This window comes from Bombyx mori, chromosome 19, assembly GCF_030269925.1.
Source record: "Bombyx mori chromosome 19, ASM3026992v2".
Taxonomy (NCBI): Eukaryota; Metazoa; Arthropoda; class Insecta; order Lepidoptera; family Bombycidae; genus Bombyx; species Bombyx mori.
Window position 1 is genome coordinate 8,365,562 of NC_085125.1, and position 24,218 is coordinate 8,389,779.

The window sequence follows — 24,218 nt, forward strand, 5'->3', positions numbered from 1 at the left end:
TGTGACATCAAATTTACCGTCAAAAGAAGTAAAAATATAACCGCTTTGAAATTGCTGTATAAAATTAATAAATTAATTTGCAAATAAGTAATCTCGCGTGCTTAAAAGCGGGCAACATAATGTCGCCAAACTCATTTTCCTTCGTGATGACGCAGAGGGACTGCGAGTATTGTTGAGTGGTGAAGAAGGGCGACCGCCCACAGAAACTAAAGCCCACGCTCTACGAGAAAAAATTATGAAAAAGTTAGCCTACGTCCTCATTATGTACCTAATTTCACAATGCTCCCAATTTACATACAGTCCACTTAAAACAAAGTGACGAGGTCATGGGCTCACGCAAGCACATAACACAAAGGTTTGGCTGTATTATGATTAAACAAGTTTAGTTGCGGTAGACCTACATTAAAGATAAGCAATGACTTGGTTGATAAAAGCATTGCTGATGTCCTCGAGTGACGCTGATTACTCACTGTCAGGTAGGCTGTATGCTAATCTGCATGCAAAGGTAATAAAGAGCTGAAAAAGGTAAATAATGTAAATGAAATAAAATTTAACAAATGCAAAATAATCTTATTCCTTTAAACGAGCAATTCTTGTATATTAATATATACCTATATAATTTCAATCTCGGAAATGGCTCCAACGATTTTCATAAAATTTAGTATACAGGGGATTTCGGGGGCGATGAATCGATCTAGCTACGATTTATTTTCAGAAAATGTTGTTTTATTCGTGTTTTCAATAATCAACTCTTCCCGACATCTATTGGCGAATAATAATACTATTATTCTTAATTGAGGGCTACTAACCGCTTTAAAAGACACAACAAAATGGCGTTATCAAAAAAAAACTCATCATCTAGTATACATATACGAAATATTTGAAATCAATCTACGAAGTGAATGTAATTAGAAGAAACGGGCTAATATTATTGAGCGCCGATCAAAAATCTCTTCAGCACTGTTGGTGTATTGGACACAATTTAAAACTTACGTTATTTCATAATACACTCAATGTAACATGTAAACCACGTATTCCCAGATGCATTTGTAAGTTAGGTATATTTATTGGTAAACGGTTTTTCTCTAATTTTTTTTAGAAATCCGATGACAAATCATAACACCATGGAGCTTATTACTTCACTTTATCATGGGCGGTTCCGTCTGATTATGGTCGTAATTCTTGAATGTTATCGATTTATTAGTGTCGTTATGTGACGTCATGCTCTGAAGGTACCCCTACTTGTTTTATGGAAGTGATGTATCGCTAAAACAATGAATTATTGAGTTTCCGAGGGTCGAAATTTTGTTATTTCTTATTTTTTTTTTTTTTTTTTTTTTTTTATTGCCCTTGTAGGCAGACGAGCATACGGCCCACCTGATGGTGAGTGGTTACCGTCGCTCATGGACTTCAGCAATGCCAGGGGCAGAGCCAAGCCGCTGCCTACCGCTACGATTATTGATCCGCCTTTCCCAAAGTCGGCTTTTCTTAGCTTCATTCTAACTGGTCTTGTACATCCCAAATGTGATATTGTCAGTCCTAATGTCGTGCGACTATGTTGTAGAGACGTTGTTATGTAACGCTGTGAGATATGGTCTGAAAAGCTTTGGTGGAGGCTAAGAATCTGACCATGTGGCATCACCACATATTTCCCCGTGGACATCGTACAAGACGACAAAATGCTCACCAGGGAACGAGTTGCAGTATTATATCAGTATTTTGCGATCCCCAATCAGCGTTTACTGGTGGTAGAGCATATTGTGAGCCCGTACTGCTGAGTATGACCATTTTGTCTATTTGGAAGAGCTTGAGCTCATCAGCCCAACTAAAAAATTATCTTTTTGTCGCCGGAGCCAAACTGTCTCAGACCATTCAAGACTGTCTCAAGCGTACGATTTTCAGATGCGGTTAGATGTAGTTAAATGTTGATTAATAACACAAAGATCTAATGAAAAAAAAAAAAAACAATTTAGAAAACAAAAATCTGAATTTGAATTCTTTTAATTTTCACGAAATAGCCAATCGAAACGTAACGTAGGTACATTAGGAAAATTCCAATTTTAACCCGTATTACATTTTTTCGCGTTTGAATAAATAATTCGAAGTATTTTTAAAATGTATCGATACCAGATGTTGCAACGTCTATGTATGTATATACTAAAATTATAAACGAACGTATGTGTGTTGATGAATTTACGTTACTCTCTCTTTAAACTGACTGAATCAATGTGCTTGCTATGGCGATAAGCTTTGGTTTACATTCATGTTTATTTCAACCGGATGTCGGTATTGTTTGCTTTAAAAATAAAAGTAACCGCTAAATTCGTTGAGAAAAACTGCGATCAAAAGCTATAATTAATTGTTTATTGACAACAAAAATTTTCAGTGACCAATTTACTAGTGATATTTTATCATTGACAATAATGCTCCTTCATTTTCCAAAATACGATTTGTTATATTCTTTATTTTTGACATGGAGAGTTGTTATACGATAATATTATAACGAGGTTTTTTTTTATTGCTTAGATGGTTGGACGAGCTCACAGCCCACCTGGTGCTTACTGGAGCCCATAGACATCTACAACGTAAATGCGCCACCCACCTTGAGATATAAGTTCTAAGGTCTCAGTATAGTTACAACGGCTACCCCACCCTTCAAACCGAAACGCATTACTGCTTCACGGTAGAAATAGGCAGGGTGGTGGTACCTACCCGTGCGGACTCACTAGAGGTCCTACCACCAGTAAAAAACTACTAGTACTAGTAATATATCGTGAACCCGCATTTTTATCGCGAATCTTCCTATCGCGAATCATTCATGTGTTTTAGTTTGAAAGTTAGGGCACTCTTTATATAATACTGTAGCTACCCTATGATAAAACACAAGATATTTTACAGATGCCTGAATCTTGCTTACGACGGCATAACCCGACGACCGAAAATAAAATTAAACCTTCAGCATTGTATATCAAGCTAACGTGACACTAATACATGATTTTCATATGGTTGATCCACACGTTGATGATCATACAATACATACATATATTCTTAAATTAATGCACATACCTAGCACGTGGTAAAGCGCTTTTCTAACAAAGAAGCTGGTGTGGTTTGAGATACTATTAAAATACAGATAGAATACACATTGAATGGAGGTATGCCTTCAATTCTGACATTTATTTATGTGAGCTAAAATTTATAGACAGCGCACCTGCTCTTCGATTACGTTATAAATACTTCCACGTGTCCTTAAGGACAAGTGATTGAAATTTCCGGCACGGAGTGTAAATAAAAACTGCTCTCATAGATTTAAGGTACGTCTATACTGAGACAAAAATAATTTTATTTTTATTCTTTTTGATGCTCGCCATATTTTGTTATAATAAAATGTTGTATTACACGATCTCGAAATCGATCTGGTGATAAGTAGTTTTCGAAGCTCACGCACGTCAGAATGTGAATCCGATTATCCACCTTAAAATATAATATGGTCGAAAACTCAGTTGTATTTTATAAAGGCTGCCTTACCCTTTAAACTTGGACCCGTTATTACCTCAAGGTAGAAATAGCCTACCGGTGCGGGTTTATAATACGCCTTACCACCCTAGTAATTACGCAAATTTAGAATTCTGTAATTTTCTACTAAGTAAAGATAGCGTTTTGCTTATTTCGAACTTAATGTAATTGTAAGATGCTTTGAAATGCGTTGAAACTTCAACCTCAGCCATATCTCAGGTTCATTTCTTTTGGGCTTCACCATGCAGCGTCAGCTCGGCAGTGGCAGTCGAATGCCAACAACAAAGCGTTTATTTATAAATCTAGTTTTTAATAAATCATTGCCAGTATTCCAGAATTACACAACTCGTCTTCTCGCATTAAAATTTTATAATCTCAAAACTTACTAATTTTACAGGAGAGTGTTTTAAAGATTTTAACAAGTGATATTTTTAATATTAATCATCTTTGTAACATTCATTTTTTATTTTTTTACCAGTTACATTATCTCTCTTTTAAAGTAAAATAAAATTATGTATTAATTTTGTTAATAATAGTCAAACATAGGTAAAAAATAAAATGTGTGCAATTCACACGTGGTAGAAGTGAAACCTTCCAAAATTAAAATACAATTATCCTAAACGTCTTAAGTATATGTAAAATTATGTCATTAGTAAATAATTGTAAGGTAGCGCCCTCTGTGAATTGATATTTTAATTTCACGTATAATCCTAAATTAAAATTCACTACAAGAGCTTTCATACACACGTTAGTATTAAAAAATCTCACAGATGGCGCTGTATTAAGTAGTATGTATATTTCTGTCTCATTCTTTGCTGGCTTCATCCTACACATTTTTGTATTTGTGTCTCTTACCTGTCGTTTTTTCCGTTGCATCCGGTTTGAAATCACAACGATTCTAAAAAAGTTTTCACTTCAAAAAACTAAAATTAAACTACGCTCTTTTGACAGTATTTATGAGAAAAATACTGGTGATACCAAATGATTCCGCATATTAACTCAATTTTGAATATTTTTGGAAATGGTACACTTTTAATGCGAAAAGACGAACTCTATGCACGTGTCTTAACGTAATGGCGTGGCGTTGTTGCGTTAGTTTGTTTTGCATTAGCGCCAGTTCGCCATTTTCGTTTTTTGATCTCAAGTATTCTTGATCTATGACGACGTACACTATAAACATACAAGTACAATTGTATGTTTCAAGATTCGTAACTCACGGAATTGAATACAGTCTAATTGTACTAAATAATTTAAGATTTTTTTCGTCACACGGTTCGTCACTAACCGTATGATGTTATATCGATTGATTCTTTCAAAACTTATTTGTAGTTTAAAAATGGATTGATTTATCGTAAATGATAAAAAAAGGTTTCAAGGTTTTATTATAGTTCTTATTTTCATCAGTTGCGTGCTTGGATTTGATATAAAAAATACTATGAATTCGAGAAAAAATTATGTAATAAGACGTGATGCTTTTTCTTTTGAAGAAATTTTGGATTGTGACATCATCGAATGTTTAAAAAGGTTAATGACTTTTTTTTTATTTTTTTTTTATTGCTTAGATGGGTGGACGAGCTCACAGCCCACCTGATGTTAAGTGGTTACTGGAGCCCATAGACATCTACAACGTAGACGCGCCACCCACCTTGAGATACAAGTTCTAAAGTCTCAGTATAGTTACAACGGCTACCCCACCCTTCAAACCGAAACGCATTACTGCTTCACGGCAGAAATAAGCAGGGCGGTGGTACCTATCCGCGCGGACTCACAAGAGGTCCTACCACCAGTAATTACGCAAATTATAATTTTGCGGGTTTGATTTTTATTACACGATGTTATTCCTTCACCGTGGAAGTCAATCGTGAACATTTGTTGAGTACATATTTCATTAGAAAAATTGGTACCCGCCAGCGGGATTCGAACACCGGTGCATCGCTTCAACACGAATGCACCGGACGTCTTATCCTTTAGGCCACGACGACTAAAACTTTGACTTTTAAATTTCTCCCCTTAATATTCATACTAAGGCTTAGCAATAGAAGTAGTATTTACAAGGAATATGTTTTTCCAATTTTTTCCATACTACGTGAGCTTATATAATATGAATGCTGATGTTCAGTTTGAGGTATACTATTGGAGCCTAAATTTAATTGGTAAATCGATTGTACCTATTGTATTGACCGGATCTACCTTTGAAGCCGGAACGAACCGCAACGAATAGTTTTGTGGTAAAAAGCGGCAGCATGGCGTTATAATTTTTTTTTTTTTTTTTTATGATTGAAGGATTACTGGTGGCCCGGAGGCCTTTCCAGTTTCACCAGGACAGGTGGGCGAGCAAAGGCTCAGCCAGGAGGGGTGGGATTTGCTAACAGCTACCCGAGCGCCTCCGAAGGAGACCTAACAACTCAAGAGCAATTGCTTCGCGAATGAATCTACTACCGGATCGGAATCGCGACCCACTGAGAAGATCCGGCGAGAAACTCAGCGGGCTGATGCATGGGTTAGGTTGCACGGCGAACTCTTTGTCGAGTTCGACGAGTACGGGTACCGAGGTCCCTAAGCCTGCTCCTAGAGCTGAAGGCATCTAGTGCGAAGGTTATTGGATCTGATGGATCCGTAAGGACGTGTCTAGGGCGTCGACGGTGACTGGCTCCTGCATGATCAGGATTCGGGGAGTAGTCAGCGGCGGCTACGATAAGGCGGTTATCATGACGCATAGCCTTATCGAAGTACCGTTCCGACGCTGACTTCATGTATTTCTGTATAGATTCGAGGCCCAGGTCGTCGTGTAGGTCAACGTTCCTCACGAACCACGGAGCTCCGACGGCTAACCTGCAAAAGCGGGATTGTAAAGATTGAAGGGTGTCTATGTGTGTGCGGGCCGCGTGAGCGAACACCACACTCGCGTAAGTCATGACGGGCCTTATGCAAGTTTTGTAAAGTGTCACCTTGTTCCGAAGGGACATTTTACTCCGCTTACAGATCATGGGGTAGAGTCTACCGAGAATAAACGCGGCACGGTCACGGACTGATTTTATATGCGGGCGGAATGTCATCGATGCATCCAGGGTAACGCCCAGGTACTTGACCTTCCTGGCCCAGGGTATGGATTGACTAAAGAGAGTAATCGGGGGTGTGAGATTCCTCCTCCTAATACGGGAGGAAATCCGTGTGGAGCTTCCCCTCTGAAATAGCACCGCAGTACTTTTCGCTGGTTTGATGTCTATGCGCCATTTTCGGAACCACTGTCCTAGGGCTAGGGCTGCGCTCTGAAGCTTCTTCGCGATTAGGGACTTGTTTCTACTGGAATAGTAAACAGTCGTGTCGTCGGCGAATAAAGCTAAATGGGTCGGCGGCGACCGGGGAATATCGTTAACGAATAAGCTAAATAGGAGGGGTGAGAGGACAGAGCCTTGCGGGACTCCAGCTGTGAGAGGTCGTGGGGAGGAGCGGGTTCCCTCGACTCGATATCGAAAAGAGCGGTTCGACAAGAAGTCCCGTATGATGAGCACGAGACTATCCGGCACACCCATGTTGAATAGTTTGAAAATCAAACCGTTGTGCCAGACTTTGTCGAACGCTTTTGCGACGTCGAAGAAGAGAGCTCCCGTGTATAACGGTTTTGGTCGATTAAGCCCCACAAGAATGTGCTCCGTGAGGCGGTGCACCTGTTGAACGCATGAGTGATTTGTACGGAATCCGAATTGTTCATCGATGAGAATGCCCTTGGATGAGACGAAGTCTCTGAGGCGTTTGTAGAGCAGACGCTCATACAGTTTGCCTAGAGACATGAGGAGGCTAATCGGGCGGTAGCTCGTCGGATGATTTTTTGGTTTACCGGGTTTATGTATGCCGATAACGTCCGCTTCTTTCCACACCGCGGGAAAGATACAGTTCGCCATAGCGGCATTGAAAATAGATGCCAACATCACGATGAGTTGGACGGGTAGAAGTTTAATAACGCGGTTGGATATACCGTCGGAACCGGGAGCCTTGCGAGGACGTAGGTCTTTGATCAAGTCTTTAACTTCCATCGGGGTGACGGGTGGTAACGCATCAGAGGGTGGCAAGGAGGCTCTGCGTTCTACCTCACTGTCTACTAATTCTACATGAACAGGGTCCACGGATTGAGTGCTGGGCTGATCGGCCAGCAGCTCTGCTTTTTCGTCATCATCGAACGCCGTGAGTCGGCCTGAGGGGCCTACGAGGGGGGGCATAGTTACTACCGTATCCGATTTGAGAGTACGAGCTAAGCGGTAGTAAGACCTTTGGGAGGGCGCGAGTCCTTCTAAGAAATCAGACCATCTGGCATCTCGGACTTCGGCGATGCGAGACTTTACGTCGCGTTGTAGGGCTCGCATTCGAATACGATTTTCCGCGGTAGGATACCTGTCGTAGGCGCGTATTGAGGCGTTCTTAGCTCTTAGGAGCTCCCTAATATCGTCGGACAATTTGAAGCGGTGAAGGAAGTCCTCCGCTACAACTTGTTTCGATGACCTATCTAATGTTGAGGTGATGTGTGACGTTAAGATGTCTATGGCTTCAGCGGTATCCTGAGTAGACGTGGTAGAGTCCGGGCTAAACGGGAGCGATGGTGGATCAGATTCAGCCAGGCTGACGCCCAGCGTGTGCCAATCCACCACAGTCCTCGTGACGGGAACGGAATCGGGAGCGCGACCGAGCTTCATAACGACGGGACGGTGGTCTGAATCTAACTCTGAAACTACTTCGATCGAGTGTAAGCGCAGAGTTACGTTTTTTAATAACGCTATGTCGAGTATATCCGGGCGATGCGCGATATTTAGTGGGTAGTGAGTCGGGGTTAGCGGAGCGACGATATCGAAGGCGAGATCATCAACTAACGCGTCAAGCCGCCTGCCATTCGGGGTTGTGGTGTGTGAGTTCCACCTGATGTGTTTACAATTTAGGTCGCCCGCCAGAATGACAGAGCTTCCCATGCCGAGCAGCGCCTCGATATCACTGCTTAGAACGATCTTATCCGGTGGAAGATAAACGGACGCGATAACGATCGGCGCGTGTCCCGTCAGTGAGATTCGGCACACTGATGCTTCGATATTAGCGAGCGCGGGAGGATCGAGCGGGACGCAATGCAGGGCTCTTCTATAGTAAATGACGGTGCCACCACCACGAGCAGAGAGCCTGTCGTTCCTGACCATGTTATAGTTCGCGATTTTAGAGTCACGGCGCGCGGGCTTAAGTAGGGTCTCCTGCACTAAAAATATATCAATTTGATGGTCACGCAAAAAGTCAGAAACCTGATCACGTTGATTTGCGAGACCGTAAGCGTTAAAAAATCCTATCGTTACTCGCCAGTATAGGCGAAGCGGGAACGGCAGGCACGACGGAGGCTGCGGTGCTCGATGCAGAAGCTTTGCACGCAGGTACAGGCGACGCAGGAGCAGCGAGCTCGGCGGAGTCCACGAGAGGGCTCGCAGTGTGATCGGCCTTGAAGGCCTGAAACTCGGAAGTGAGCTTTGGGTAGCGAAGCCGGAGAAATTCCGCAAATACAGCGTCCATGATGTCTACGTGCCCAGGTGGGGCTACCCTGGGTCTTAGAAAACACTCGCCTTGCGGCGAGGCCCCAACCTGTCGGACCTGAGCGGTTCTATTGAACACAGGTGGCGATGCGGCACGATTACTGCAGGACAAAGAAAAATCACAACAAAACGGAAATAACAAAAAGAAACAAAACAATTAGACACTTCCAGGAAGGCAGTTTGTCGGCAGATGTACCACGAACACAGAAATAACAAAAGGAAACAAAACAAATAAAAACTTCCAGGAAAAACACTTGGTCGGCAGATGTACCACGAACACAGGCCGCGCGAACAATGGCCGGGCTAACAAAAGCCGGGCGAACAAAGGCCGGGCGATCGAGTGGTCGATGAGCACGTCCGCGCGTGACGGGTGCCTCTATCGGAATGGCGTTATAATGCCTCACCATCATTACTATAACAACTATACAACTTTGGTAGGCTATGGCTTGGGTGTGCCTCTGGCACTGCTGACGTCTACGAGCGACAGTAACCACTTACCATCAGGTGGGCCGTATGCTCACCTGCCTACAAAGTCAATAAAAAAAAGGTTTAGGAATTAGCTAAGATGGATGATGATAATAGTATTAAAGCTATTTTAACGAGGATCATGTTGTCGTGTCTTTCCCGCTCTTAATATTATTGAGAATGGCGTTTATATTTCATATAATGTGTCATCAACGTACAATAAGCGCCGACGAGTAATTTTCATTAGTGAAGGATAATTTTTTACTTTAAAATGCGGTCGTGTTTTTCTAGTTCAAACAAGGGTATTAGTGAATAGACCATTGGACACAATCTGAATGTCCTCGATAAGGTAAAAGATTAAATGCGTATCAATATACTTCATGCTATCAGCTCATGTGTTCTCATACTACTACCAGTATTTTTTTTTTATTAATGGCCTGTATTTCTTTTTGATATAAACATCTGTAACAACTTTTTTGTTTGGAGATATCATCATCAGCACTAAACCTAATAACGTCTAGTATGACCTAAATATCCACTGAAAAACACGTTCACTCCAAGGGAATTGTTGGGAGTTGGAATTATCAGTGCCGGAATCTAATTAGTTCACTGCTGACCGAAATAAGTTGTTTACTTACCGACAGTCTTTTATCTTGTTTGCGTGTTTAGAAAAAAAAAACAACCTATGATTTTGGAATATCGCCTACGAGAAACTTATCTGTCTTAAGACGAAATGTTATGCATTGTTATACGAGTATTATTGCAGTTTACCTCAAGCACCGGTCACCGTCCTCGCCCAACCCGTCGCTTGCGACGAAGGGCTCGACGAGTAAATTAACCCATAGACACAGCCCACTGAGTTTCTCGCCGGATTTTCTTAGTGGGTCGCGTTTGCGATCCGGTGGTAGATTCTGCGAAGTACTGCTCCTGCTAGGGCCAGTGTAAGCAACATTCCCGGTTTGAGCTCCGTGAGCTCACCTATTCGCCCTGTTACGCTGATATAGCCTCTCAAGGCTAACAGCTTAGGTAGAAAAAAAAATAGTGCAGCCTGGTCATGCTTTGCTGTGACTACCGTTCCATAACACCCGTAAAATTCATTGCGCACCATATATTACAGAGTCGTGGTACAATAGAAATGCAAATAACACTACTTGAACAAATTTCCAAAGTCATGGATTAAAATCACGATCAAAGATTGAAACAAATAATGAAAGTCATTGTAAAGTATCTTAAAAAACACACCACGTATTTCGATGATAGTTTTTTTGTTTTTTTAATTTCCTAATGAAAGTCATCATAATGTATCAAAAGCACCCCACGTATTTCGACGATAGTTTTTTTGCCCTTCTAATCTAATGATGAAGCTCAAAAGAAAAATATTTTTTTCTTTTGAGCTTTATGTATTTTTTATTTATTACTTAGATGGGTGGACGAGCTCATAGCCCACCAGGTGTTAAGTGATTACTGGAGCCTATAGACATTTACAACGTTAATGCGTCACCCACCTTGAGATGTAAGTTCTAAGGTCTCAGTATAGTTACAACGGAATCCCCACCCTTCAAGCCGAAACGTATTACTGCTTCACGGCAGAAATAGGCAGGGTGGTGGTACCCACCCGCGCGGACTCACAAGAGGTCCTACCACCAGTAAAAATGTATCTATGCTAAATAGCCTTAGTCATGTAACAACATAACCCACAGACCCACAAGTTTCTCACCGGTCCTTCTCAGTGGGACACGTTTCCGGATTTGGTGGCAGATTTCGTTTTTTTCTCCCCTACCTAACCGCTGGTAGCTAAAAAGCTGTTCGAGCTACTCACGGACTGGAGTTCAGTGAAACATTACTCTTGCTAGGGCAGATTTATCAACCCTTTCAGGTTGATTGAGCCTCTTGAGTTCATTCACAAACGAACGCGAAGCCAGTATAGCACCTCGAGGTTATTGATAGATAGGTAGGGAAAAAAAGCTGCCACTCTGCAACTTGGGTCGACGAGCGACGGGCTACATATTTAAGGAAGTGGTTGGCGAACATATAAAGTGTTCAGCAGTGGACGTCGGTGGGCTGATGATAATAAGAATAATATTTATTGGAGAAATAAGATATCTAAGTATCTATAACGGGCGGTCCTTTCGGTAAAATAATGTACTTCTAATTAATGATTAAGTAGGTACTTACATAAATCGTGGAAAGGAACTTAGCGCAAAAGTTTTTGCGCAATAAAAATCTGTATTTTACATCTGATGCAATATTCTCAGCGGGGTATGATCGAGATACTGATATTTTTTGCTTAGAATGGCCGAGCTCACGGCCCGCGTGCTGTTAAGTGATTACCGGAGCCTATAGACACCACCCACATTATTGTCGTTATCCACTTTGAAACATGTGTTCTAAGGTTTTACAATACAAGACTGCTTACGCTTAATACCTACTGCTGCCTACGCTTAATACCGAAACTCATTATTACTTTGCGGCAGAAATAAAACATCATACCACCAGTAAAACTTTTATTTTTATTTTTATTATTGTTTAGATGTGTGGACGAGCTCACAGCCCATCTGGTGTTAAATGGTTACTGGAGCCCATATACATCTACAACGTAAATGCGCCACACACCTTGAGATATAAGTTCTAAGGTCTCAGTATAGTTACAGCGGCTGCCCCACCCTTCAAACCGAAACGCATTACTGCTTCACGGCAGAAATAGGCCGGGTGGTGGTACCTACCCGTGTGGACTCACAAGAGGTCCTACCACCAGAAACTCGCTCGTTATAACATAGCATATAAAATAAAATAGTAATCTTAACAATAAAACGGGACGATATTATTTTAAATAAATCGAATACGAAGCATAAGTCCAGACAGAAAACTTCGAATTTCAAGACGTACTCGCGAAATCCTTGATGGTTATGAAAAGGAAATGTAAAAAATTCTTTATCATATTCGAAAGTAAGTTCGGTACTTGCAGAGAAGTGGCGCCTGAGGCAAAATGTCGAGTGCCATCGTCCATTCTCGCTGGAGATCAGTCGTTGCTGACATCAACGAAAGCGATCTCGCGAGCTTTCTTTCCACTCGTTCTTCTCAAAAAAAAAAAAATATTACAAGAATGAAAATTTTGTTGACGAAAATCTTCACGCGTGATTGAATACTTTTTTGCATTGATATGCACCCGAGTTGAAGTATCTCGCGGTTACCGGATCGTATAGATATACCACAATCAAAAAGATTTTAATACGCTTTTATTAGCTTCAGACGTATGTACGTCAGTATGTTAGTATGCAACGGAATCTTTGAACATGATTTTGACCCCCTTAAAAACGAAATTTGGTATACTTATTAAGGACCGATGACAATTCGATATTTGAAAAAAAAGTGAAAAATAAATAATAATTTAAAAAAACTAACAAAATACGCTTTTATAATTAAATTTATTTATGGTCAAAGGATCTTAGTTTTCACATATTAGTCTAGTTAGTTTTTGTAGTAGTCTTTGTCACTTACGTTGTATAAGACTGCCTGGCGATAATACGCCGTCTTTACTGGTTAATGCCAGAATGCGCGACTTCGTTTCCACGAGATATGACTGCTACTGTCTCATCTTTGAGTACTTAGTACTTGTACCACCATCTTGTTTAGATCTGCCCCAAAGTACGGCGCTTGGGTTTTAACTGATAACTGAGATTTCCGAATTGTCTTTTAGGTGTGAATACCTTATTTTGTCTCCAGAAACACAATGACACCAGTGACCACTTATTATAAGGTGATTCAAAATTTTGTATGTTTTTTGTGCTAACAAAAATATACCGTAACTTAATTCTGTCTATCATGAATATAATATTACGCTTCTCAATATCAATGCTACATATAAAAGGCATACAAGAGAAACAATAATCCATAATGTCAATATATGATCATATCTGAACATGTTATTACGTAACTTACTTTTTTATTACTCATAAAATGGAAATTAATTTGCAAGGAAAGACATAATAACAAAAATAATGTTTATTATTGATTTTATATCCAACGATGCTATGCCAATATTTGCGTGTCTAGATATTGAGACATCTTCGATTAAAGTAGAATGCAATGCTAGGAAGCCTATTGTTACGTCGAAAAGAGTAACGCCATCTGTCGTAGAATAGCAGAAACGAACATCAAAAGAACTAGTAAAATCCAGAACGCTCGAGAAGTGCAACGCCATTTATTATCAAATAACGGAAACGCATATCGAAACTATTCGACCTGTCAGGAATGTTCTCGATAATTGTAGAGATGTCGTATCGATTATAAAAGCGTTGCAGAGATGACACGAAGGCAGTTAGTAATCGGATCTACTCGAAGCGAAACAGCGAACGGATCACCTGAAACGAAGCGGATTAAGTGAATTGAGAATTTTAAAGGGTTCTTTAGGTGTTCTAAGTGTTTAATAAAGTTTTAAATTGTACTTCGGTGGAACTTTTATTTATCCCGAACCCCAGCGCGTATCAATATTTAAGTACATAATTAATGTAATTTAAATATTTTTCATTGGAAGACAACATCAAAATTATTCATTGTGCAATATTACACAAACGAATGATCCTGTTTACAATTATGTTGTTAAAATTACTTTTATTACTTGGGTCTAGCACCCCATCGTCTAGTTTTAGATGTACTGTATGCGGCGTATGTGTATAAAGTACGAGAATTGTGAGATCAGGAATAAATATAGGATCGTGCGCTAGTTCGATTTTTAAGCACGTCAGACTTAAATTTGCGATAAAAAAATTGCAGCCGTTTTAAACAGTTATAATTTTTATTGTTATTTAATATATCTGACAATGACAATGAGACTTTCTATTTCTGTAAGCATTGCTGATAGATTACCAGGCTTTTGCTTCTATTATTTTTTGTTTAAATTAGAATTTAACTTTTTTGGAGAATAGCTAAAAGTATTAAATGATTTGAAGTTATTTATCTTTCAATCGAAGAATCCAAATGTTTGTCGTTTGTTTTTCAAGTTTATTGTCTAAGGAGTATGGCTTTCCTGTTTCAAAACTGTTATTTGGTAGAGAAGTTTTGAAAACTCTGATATGATCCTGATTATTAATTCAGTTTGGATTTTGTGCCGTTAAATATGATGTTTGTGTGTTATTTTAAGAAAGTCATGTTTATTTGATGATTTCCTTTCTAATTCGTACTTTCTCACGAGGATAAGGTCCCAATTCACAAAAGTGCATGCTTGTAGGGATAGGTATTACCTGACATTTTGAAATGTTTTAAAAAATGATTGATACAGTGATAAAATAGATGCTTAATGAATCTGTAACAAAAGTATGTCCACACATTAGAATATAGAACGTAAATTGTGAAAAATAAACTTTGTAACCTTGTGTAAATTAGAATGATTAATTATCGCCCAATTTCAGTTACTTTGCGACTAATACTGTTGAAAAAATGTCTGTGACTGAGCTACGAGAAGGAAAATTTCATTTCATGACATTTATTGACAAGATACTTACTGGTGGTAGGACCTCTTGTGAGTCTGTACGGACAGGTACCACCACCTTGCCTATTTCTACCGTGAAGCAGTAATGCATTTCGGTTTGAAGGGTGGGGCAGACGTTATACTGAGACCATAGAACACATATCTCAGGTGGATGGCGGCATTTACGTTGTAGATATCTATGGGCTCCTGTAACCTCTTAACATCAGGTGGGCCGTGAGCTCGTCCACCGATCTAAGCAATAAAAAGAAAAAGAAAATGAATTTTTTAATACAGCAATTTTAAATCTATAATATATATATTTTTTTATTGCCCTTGTAGGCAGACGAGCATACGGCCCACCTGATGGTGAGTGGTTACCGTCGCCCATGGACTTCAGCAATGCTAGGGGCAGAGCCAAACCGCTGCCTACCGCATAATACTCTCCACAAGCCTCGTTTGAAGAAGGACTTGTCATAGCGCTCGGGAAATACCGTGGAGGGGAGCTCATTCTATAGCCGGATGGTACGTGGCAAAAAAGATCTCTGGAAACGCACTGTGGATGACCGCAGTGGCTCCAGGTAGTATGGATGAACTCTACTCCGGTGGCGGGGGGTGCAACGGTAAAAACGAGATGCTGGTATCATCTCGAACAATTCCTCAGAGCACTCCCCCTGGAACATACGATACAAAATACAGAGGGAACCGAAGTCCCTCCGCAGACCCAGAGGTTCCAAACGATCCGTGAGAATGGGATTATCGACAATCCGAACGGTCCTCCTCTGTATGGAGTCAAATGGAAGAAGCAAAATATCATTATGAGATAATATTAATTATAAATAATATTGTTTATATCGAATTTCACACGATTTAAATCACGATACAGATTTCGTTATGTATAAACATGTAATTAAATAAAACAGAAATCGTTTACAATGTCATAAAACGAAGCTTACGATTCGCTATCCTAGTTCGATTTCATAAAAATATTTAATGACATTTAAACTGTACATAATTGACGCTAGATTAAGACCCGTAATATTAATCATAATTTTAATCAAAGATTAACAAAACTTAGTTACGATTTGATCCTTAAATTAAACTTCTTTCGTAATATCAATACAAAAACAAACCCAGTTTAGTTGAACTGAGATGATGCTTTAACGTGTGGTAACCTTTTGTGTTCCATCCGTTTTTTTCAATCTTAAAAAGGTTTCAAACTGAAAGTACGAAAGTACTTTACTGTATTTGACAGACGAATTGTTATTTTGGAAAAAAAATATAGTTTAACTGTACGTTGAAGGGAAACGCGTTCTAAATTATCCTAAATCGGAATTTAAATTGTTAGCAAACTTAAAAGAAACACCAATGTTGTTAGCAATCTGGTGAAAGAGAAAATTTGACTCTATCTATTATCTATCTATGTATATAAAAATGAATTGCTGTTCGTTAGTCTCACTAAAACTCGAGAACGGCTGAACCGATTTGGCTAATTTTGGTCTTGAATTATTTGTGGAATTAAAGGTAAAAAAATATAAAAACGTTCGGAATTAAATAAAAAAAAACAATTTTGTTTTGTGTCCCCCGTCGGACGGATTCCTTTTGTTTGTTTTAAGTTTATTTTATACAAAAGTTTAGGTATTTTATTTATCGATTGAGGCACTGCGAAGTCTGCTGGGTCAGCTAGTTAGTTTATAAATCTCTATTTACTGAGCTTGACACAAAGCTGTTGATTTCGAGCGGCCATTTTGAAAAGAACAGCTTAAGCCCCACCTCATGGTTTAAATGCTCCCTCGTGACCGCTTAAAGTTTAAGATAGCTTAAGCTCCCAAGGAGAGTTTAACTATGATTAAAATTACGAGTTGATCTTCAGTGACCGTTTAAATTTTCAATTTAAGTTTAAACTACGATTGACATTACGGGCCTTAGGTATAAAAATAGTATTCATTGTCTATTACTAACAAACATCACTACATAGTATAAAACAAAGTTGCTTTCTCTGTCCCTATATCCCTATGTATGCTTAAATCTTTAAAACTACGCAACGGATTTTGACGCGGTTTTTTTAATAGATAGTGTTTAAAGAGGAAGGTTTACATGTATAATAACATCCATTAAATAGTGGAGAAATCAATAATAAATTACAGTTTCCGAAGCGAAGCGAGGGCGGGTCGCTAGTAGGAAATAATAAATAAACTACTAAAATAAACTACAAAACAGGCTGTCGTACATTACACTACTGTGGTTACTTTTTTTTATTTTATCTCAAAATATACATGTAAAAGCTCCAGTATTTTATGCCTAGCTCTAAAAGCTTCGAGCATTGTTCTCGTTACGCCTGTTACATTCGTCTGTTGTTGATGTGATTACTGAAAGATACATGATTCCCAATTCAGGGCTACTCCGATTTTCCACAATAGCCGCTGCTTTGTGTATACAAATTATTAGTTACGTAACATCCAGCAAGTTTTCTATTACAACTACAATATTGACATTTCACATTTCACTCGGGGCTTTTGATTAGTTTCATTTTAATCATCAATTCATCAAAATACCCATCAATTAACAAAAGTAAATAGGCGTTTAATTTGAATTATTTGAGTGATTCATTAAAAGATAGTTCAAACATGTTTTAAGCATCAACTGCAATAACTTGTCAAACCAGTCACTGTAATCCTCATTGATCTATTATAAGTATTTCAGGCTATTAAATATCCTTACTAAAAATATTCTTATTAAATATACTGGCCACACCCAATTAAAATATTTAAGAATAAAAATCATTACACAAATATTTTGAAAAGAATGCCAAGCCGTATCAATTACAAAAGCAGTTAATTGAATCGTGTGTAATGCAACATCCATGATCAATTTTAATGAAATATTTTGCTGTTTTAATTAACGTACCGGTTGGTATTCATGAGATAGATTAATTAAAAACATCGACTGGCAAACATGATGCCACCGTAAATGAATACACGCCTACTAATTACAAATTTGACGCTTTTCTTTTTACCGTGAATTACATTCACGTATTTTAACTTACCTGTTTTTTTTATTGCTTAGATGGGTGGACGAGCTCACAGCCCACTTGGTGTTAAGTGGTTACTGGAGCCCATAGACATTTACGACGTAAATGCGCCACCCACCTTGAGGTATAAGTTCTAAGGTCTCAAGAATAGTTACAACGGCTGCCCCGCCCTTCAAACCGAAGCGCAATACTGCTTCACGGCAGAAATAGGCAGGCTGGTGGTACCTACCCGCGCGGACTCACAAGAAGTCCTAACACCAGTATAAATATATATATACTGTTATTTTTAAATCCAATTACAATTCAAATAGAATGTTTTCAACGACGAAATGCTAGTGACTAGTGACAAGTGACAAGTGATTTCACAAAAGTGACTTTTATTTCACCAGGTCTGCACGATTGGTGTCCTGGCGAATTCAATGAACATTGCGGTGCTGACGCGACGAGATATGGCAGCTGCTCCGATAAACAGGTTGCTGAAGTGGCTAGCCGTTGCAGACGTATTCGTCATGATCGAGTACATGCCATTTGTAATATACCGACATTTGGTAAGTGTGTGTCTTGGTACATAGATTTACTGGTGATAGATTACTGGTGGTAGGACCTCTTGTGAGTACGCACGGATAGGTACCACCACCCCGCCTATTTCTGCCGTGAAGCAGTATTGTATACTGAGACCTTAGAACTTATATCTCAAGGTGGGTGGCGCATTTACGTTGTAGATGTCTATGGGCTCCAGTAACCACTTAACACCAGGTAGGCTGCAAGCTTGTCCACCCAACTAAGTAATAAAAAAAAAACAATGTTTTCAAGTGTGGTATGCTAACATAAAATGTTAGGGAACAAAATAGTGTCTGTTAAAGCATTTGGTGTTTTAAAGAGTTCCTGACTCCAACATACATATATGAACTGATTGATTGTTTGTCTACGTGGTTCCTTATAGTCGTAAATTTTTTGATCATTATGCATTATGTAAAATTTACCGAAGAAATTGTAAGGAAGGTTTTGTGTTTTGCAGTTTATGGTTTAACTTAGTATTGGTGTACATAATATTATCTTACCACCAGTACTATCGATTTTATAAGTTGAGCACCTATTTCTAGTCTCAATTTTTTTAGAGAGAGAGAGGAGAGAGAATACACTTTATTGCACACCAAAACACAATTTACATTCAAAAAACAGTCAAAAAGCAGATACATTTGTACAATAGGCAGTCTTATTGCTAAAATCGATCACTTCCAGACAACCGTTTAATTTACAGAAATTCTGGAAAATATAACAATATAGCAGGTATGTTGCGGTGTACTATAGACAATACATTATTATAGAAAATATATACAATAAACATATATATACCGTTTACATATAATATAAAATATATAGCTAACTGATTTATATACCTATATACATACTTACTTAAAATACATTCTAATATACTTACATACACATTATAAATCTACAGTATGGAAATGATAAATGATAATGTTGCAAACAAACAGCAACAAGCTAAGTTTATTTCAATATGAACAAGAACGGGATCGCTTCACAAGTTTCATCTTTGAATTAGCCTTTGTTGAGCTTCATTTACACGATGGGGGTAGGTTCACAAACGCTGCTGCCCAAGTTAGTTCTACGATTGACCTCTTTCTCGAAGTTGGATCTACCTAACTGAACATTTATCTATATATTAATACGTGAAGGAAAAACGTTGTATCCCTTTTTACCAAAATTGCGCGGACGGCGGAGTATGAAATTTTCCACACTTATAAAGAATATAGAGAAGAAGTGCACAATGCTAATTTTTTTAAATAATGCATATAAGATACAATAAATCAATAAAGAAAACATTACACACACTACATACCATGTATTTGACGCACACACGCAAGCATACCATTTATTGTGAAACTTTTGTTCTTGACGTCTGTGGTCAAATTGAGAATAGATCAAATATTGTTTGTATTTATTAATATTCGTCTATAGTGTAGTCTTGGCGAAATTTGTGATTATAGAAGTATAAAAGTCTTTGAAAATAGAATCTTAATAGTGTACAAACTTATAATTTCAATTAATTATAGTCGAATTTCGACTACCGGGCGACCACTAGTCTAAAGTAAAAATGCAAACAGCTTCGAGGGCGGAGTTTTCGATCTTTACATGAAAAGATACTACTTGGACATTCGATATAATTTTCGTTCTGTTCATGTTCATATAACAACTCCCCAGCCGCTTGAAGTTGAAGTGGCAGTGGGGAGGTCAGTACAACACATAGCTGCTGGGACCATAAAGCTCTCAAATAGTGAACGCACATCGGAAGAAAGTTTAAATTATTTCAAGGAATCCGCTGGCTGCGGGTAGTGTAGGACCAGTATTTATGACGAGCCTTAGAAGGGACTTAGTTGATAGTGACTAATATCATTTTTATTTTGATAACCAACTAGCGGCCCGCTCCGGCTCCGCTCGGGTCTTTAACAAAAATTTCAACGACGTTGTTTTGTTTTTTTAAATAAAAGAACACTTATTGCGGTATAACTATAATAGTTAAACATATGCTGTTGCGGCAATTTTTGTAAACAATAATGTGTTCTACAAAGTCGTAGTACATTATTTTATTCTATCATCAATAGTTTTCGCAGGGCACGCGATGTAAAGAATATTTTTTTTTTTTACAACTTGGGTTACATTAATGGAGTTTTAGTAAGGATCTCTAATTTCTTTCAAAAAATATTATAGCTTATGTCACTCAGAGATAGTGTAGCTTTCAAACAGTGAAAGAATTTTTTAAATCGGCTCAGTAGTTTCGGAGCCTAATTAATACAAACAAACAAACAAATCTTTCTTTTTTGTATAATATTACTTAGTCTGGCCATAAATAGTGTTACAATTAAAAATAAACAAAATATTACATTTGAATTTGGAATCTATCATTTTTATACGATTGTTCATTGAGTTTTCTCATTTTGGCGCCAATACATTGTACAATATTTTGCGATATTAAAATGGAGTGGGGTGATAAAGAGAACCGAATCGCTGTGATTGCATTACACAAAGTAGGTATGGAGCCAAATGCAATTTTTAAAACTCTCTATACGCTTGGTATTAGTAAAATGTTTGTGTACCGGGCTATTAATAGGTGCAGTGAGACCTCCTCTGTTTGTGATAGAAAAAGAACTGGCGGTCCACGTAGTGTTCATACGAAAAAGGTGGTCAAAGCAGTATGGGAAAGAATTCGAAGAAATCCTGTCCGAAAGCAAAAGATTTTATCTTGGGAGATGAAGATAGCACCTAGAACCATGTCGCGTATTTTAAAAGATGACTTAGGACTTGCAGCCTATAAGAGACGTACTGGTCATTTATTAACTGATAATTTAAAAGAGAATAGGGTGGTAAAATCGAAACAACTACTGAAGCGGTACGCAAAGGGAGGTCATAGAAAAATTTTGTTTACGGATGAGAAATTTTTTACAATTGAGCAACATTTTAACAAACAAAATGACCGTATTTATGCTCAAAGCTCTAAGGAAGCTTCCTAACTAGTCGACAGAGTGCAACGTGGGCACTATCCGACTTCAGTGATGGTTTGGTGGGGTATTAGCTATGAAGGAGTGACTGAGCCATACTTTTGTGAAAAAGGTATCAAAACATCGGCACAAGTGTATCAAGATACCATTCTTGAGAAGGTAGTGAAGCCCCGTAACAACAACATGTTCAATAATCAAGAATGGTCCTTCCAGCAAGACTCGGCACCAGGTCATAAAGCTCGGTCTACGCAGTCTTGCTTGGAAACGAACGTTTCGGACTTCATCAGAGCTGAAGACTGGGCGTCATCTAGTCCTGATCGTAATCCGCTGGATTATGATTTATGGTCAGTTTTAGAGAGTACGGCTTGCTCTAAACGTCATGATAATTTGGAGTCCCTCAAACAATCCGTACGATTGCCAGTGAAACATTTTCCCATGGAATGCGTGCTTCTGTTGATAACTGGCCTCATCGTTTAAAGGACTGTATTGCAGCCAATGGAGACCACTTCGAATAAGCTTTTTATACTTTAAATTGTTTTATATTTATATATTAAACTAATACACTGTAAAAGTAATACATTTTATTTGCAATAGATTTTTTTTTCCTTTGTCTCAGTATTTATGGCAAGACTAGGTAGTATAGAAGTATAGATGAAAGTCTCGAAAGTGTCCAGTATGCGAGCTTAAATACGTAACTAGACCTTTTATATTTTCTAAAATTTTAAGACTCGTATTTTACTTTACAATCGCGTATGTGATGATAAAAAGTTTTCATTGTAATGGTAGAGCTCATTAGCTCCCAAACAAAAGAATATCTTCAAAGGGAAGGGAAGAAAAATTATTTGCAAATTGACACTTGAAAAGCATACAAAGCGGAAACTTTCCCCATTCAAGTTCTTATATGGTAAGGGTTCGAGAAAAAAATGGTAATAATGTCATTGTTCGACACGTGGATTACCAAGATTGATGGAAGAAAGCTGCATCTGTTTGTTTCTAGGAGGGGATTTGGTAAAGCTACGTAGTCTTGTTTTTTTGGTTGTGAAAAACCAGTTGTGATTATTTTATTTGTAATACAAAAAGTAAATAAAGAAAATAATAAATAATATGTTAGTTTTTCTTTCACTGTCAATGGAATAACGGATGCAAATATTTGTAAATAGTTCATGTACCGGAAATACATAGGCTACTTTTATTCCAAGATAAAAAAAACACGTGTTTAGGATTTAGAAATTTCGATAGTTATTTTTCAAACAAGATATGTTATGAATATCGCTATCCATGTCCGGGGCAAAAGAAAATTAATATCGACCCGATTTTTATTTCAAAATTATTTTATTTTCTTTGAATAATTTTATTTTTGACTGCAAGTTTCCTATTTCATAAAAAAAATGTGCTTTTTAAGTACATTTACTTAAAGCTATGATTATCGTTATCATGAGCATACAGTCGTCCACTGCTCAGTATAGGTTTCTTCCAGTTTACAACACCGAACCTACCAAAAGCTACCTTATGAATCAATTATCAATCATAAAGTTCTATGTAGCGAAGCAGTTATTAGCGCCAATGTATCTAGAGCAGGCATTTTACAAAAAAATTGAGACTATGGCCTCACGTATCAAGGCGAGTTGTGGTATTGATGAGCTACTATGACCATTTTACAAGACCTTAACAATTAATTAATTTTACAAGACCTTAAGGTAGGTGGTACATTTTCGTTGTAGATGTCTATGGGCTGCAGTAACCACTTTACACCAGGTGGGCTGTGAGCTCGTATATACCTTTTAAACCTTCTCTGGACTTCTACAAATAATTCAAGACCAAAATTAGCCAAATCGGTCCAGCCGTTCTCGAGTTTTAGCGAGACTAACGAACAGCAATTTATTTTTATATAAGTATATATAGATAGATAGATTGTCCAATATTGTGATTACTAAAGGTACGGTGAGCTGTGAGCTTGTACGAGTAGGATCAACTATCCTGCTTATGTCTGCTTTGAAGCAGTTTCGGATAACTTTACGAAGACTGAGACCGCCGAAATCTATACTAATATTATAAAGAGGAAAGATTTGTTTGTTTGTTTGTTTCGAATAGGCTCCGAAACTACTGGACCGATTTGAAAAATTATTTTTCCATTAGAAGCCGACATTGTCCCTGATGAACATAGGCAACTTTTTTAATTTTTTTTTTTTTTTTGGTTTCATGTGTATTTTAATGTTTCCGAAGCGAAGCGAGGGCGGGTCACTAGTATCTTATAAAATTGAGGCATCGACCTCATGGTTCTATGCGAGTAGTCACATCATCGAATACACATATGGGCTTTACATATGCGCTTAACACCGGATTGGCCGTTAGAATGCTTAAATATCGAGTGCAATAAAATAAAATGTAAAGATATTCTTGATGATTTGATAGCATATACTTACCAAACATATTTTGAAAATTTATTTACTAGTTCATTTATTAACACACAATATATCTGAAATGAGATTCTAGTTGTGCACATCAGAGGACATTAAGCTCAAAATATTTGAACTAAAATCGAGTATAATATCAGTGTTATTATACCATGAAACGGTTATTGCCAGTAAAATCTTCAGTTCATATCTCGGTATACATAACAACAGTAATTTTAACAAAGGGTTTCGTGGATTGAGTGCTGTGTA

General features: G+C 38.2%; 1 protein-coding gene across 3 annotated transcripts in view; it reads left to right on the forward strand.

Annotated features, from left to right (window-relative positions):
* The window catches only part of NGR-A8 (neuropeptide receptor A8), a 69,262-nt gene that overhangs the window by 33,518 nt on the left and 11,526 nt on the right, over positions 1-24,218 (forward strand). For all 3 annotated transcript variants that reach the window (XM_021350124.3, XM_021350127.3, NM_001134271.1), the window contains 1 exon segment: positions 18,424-18,582. In XM_021350124.3, the coding sequence (XP_021205799.1) occupies positions 18,424-18,582 (159 nt within the window).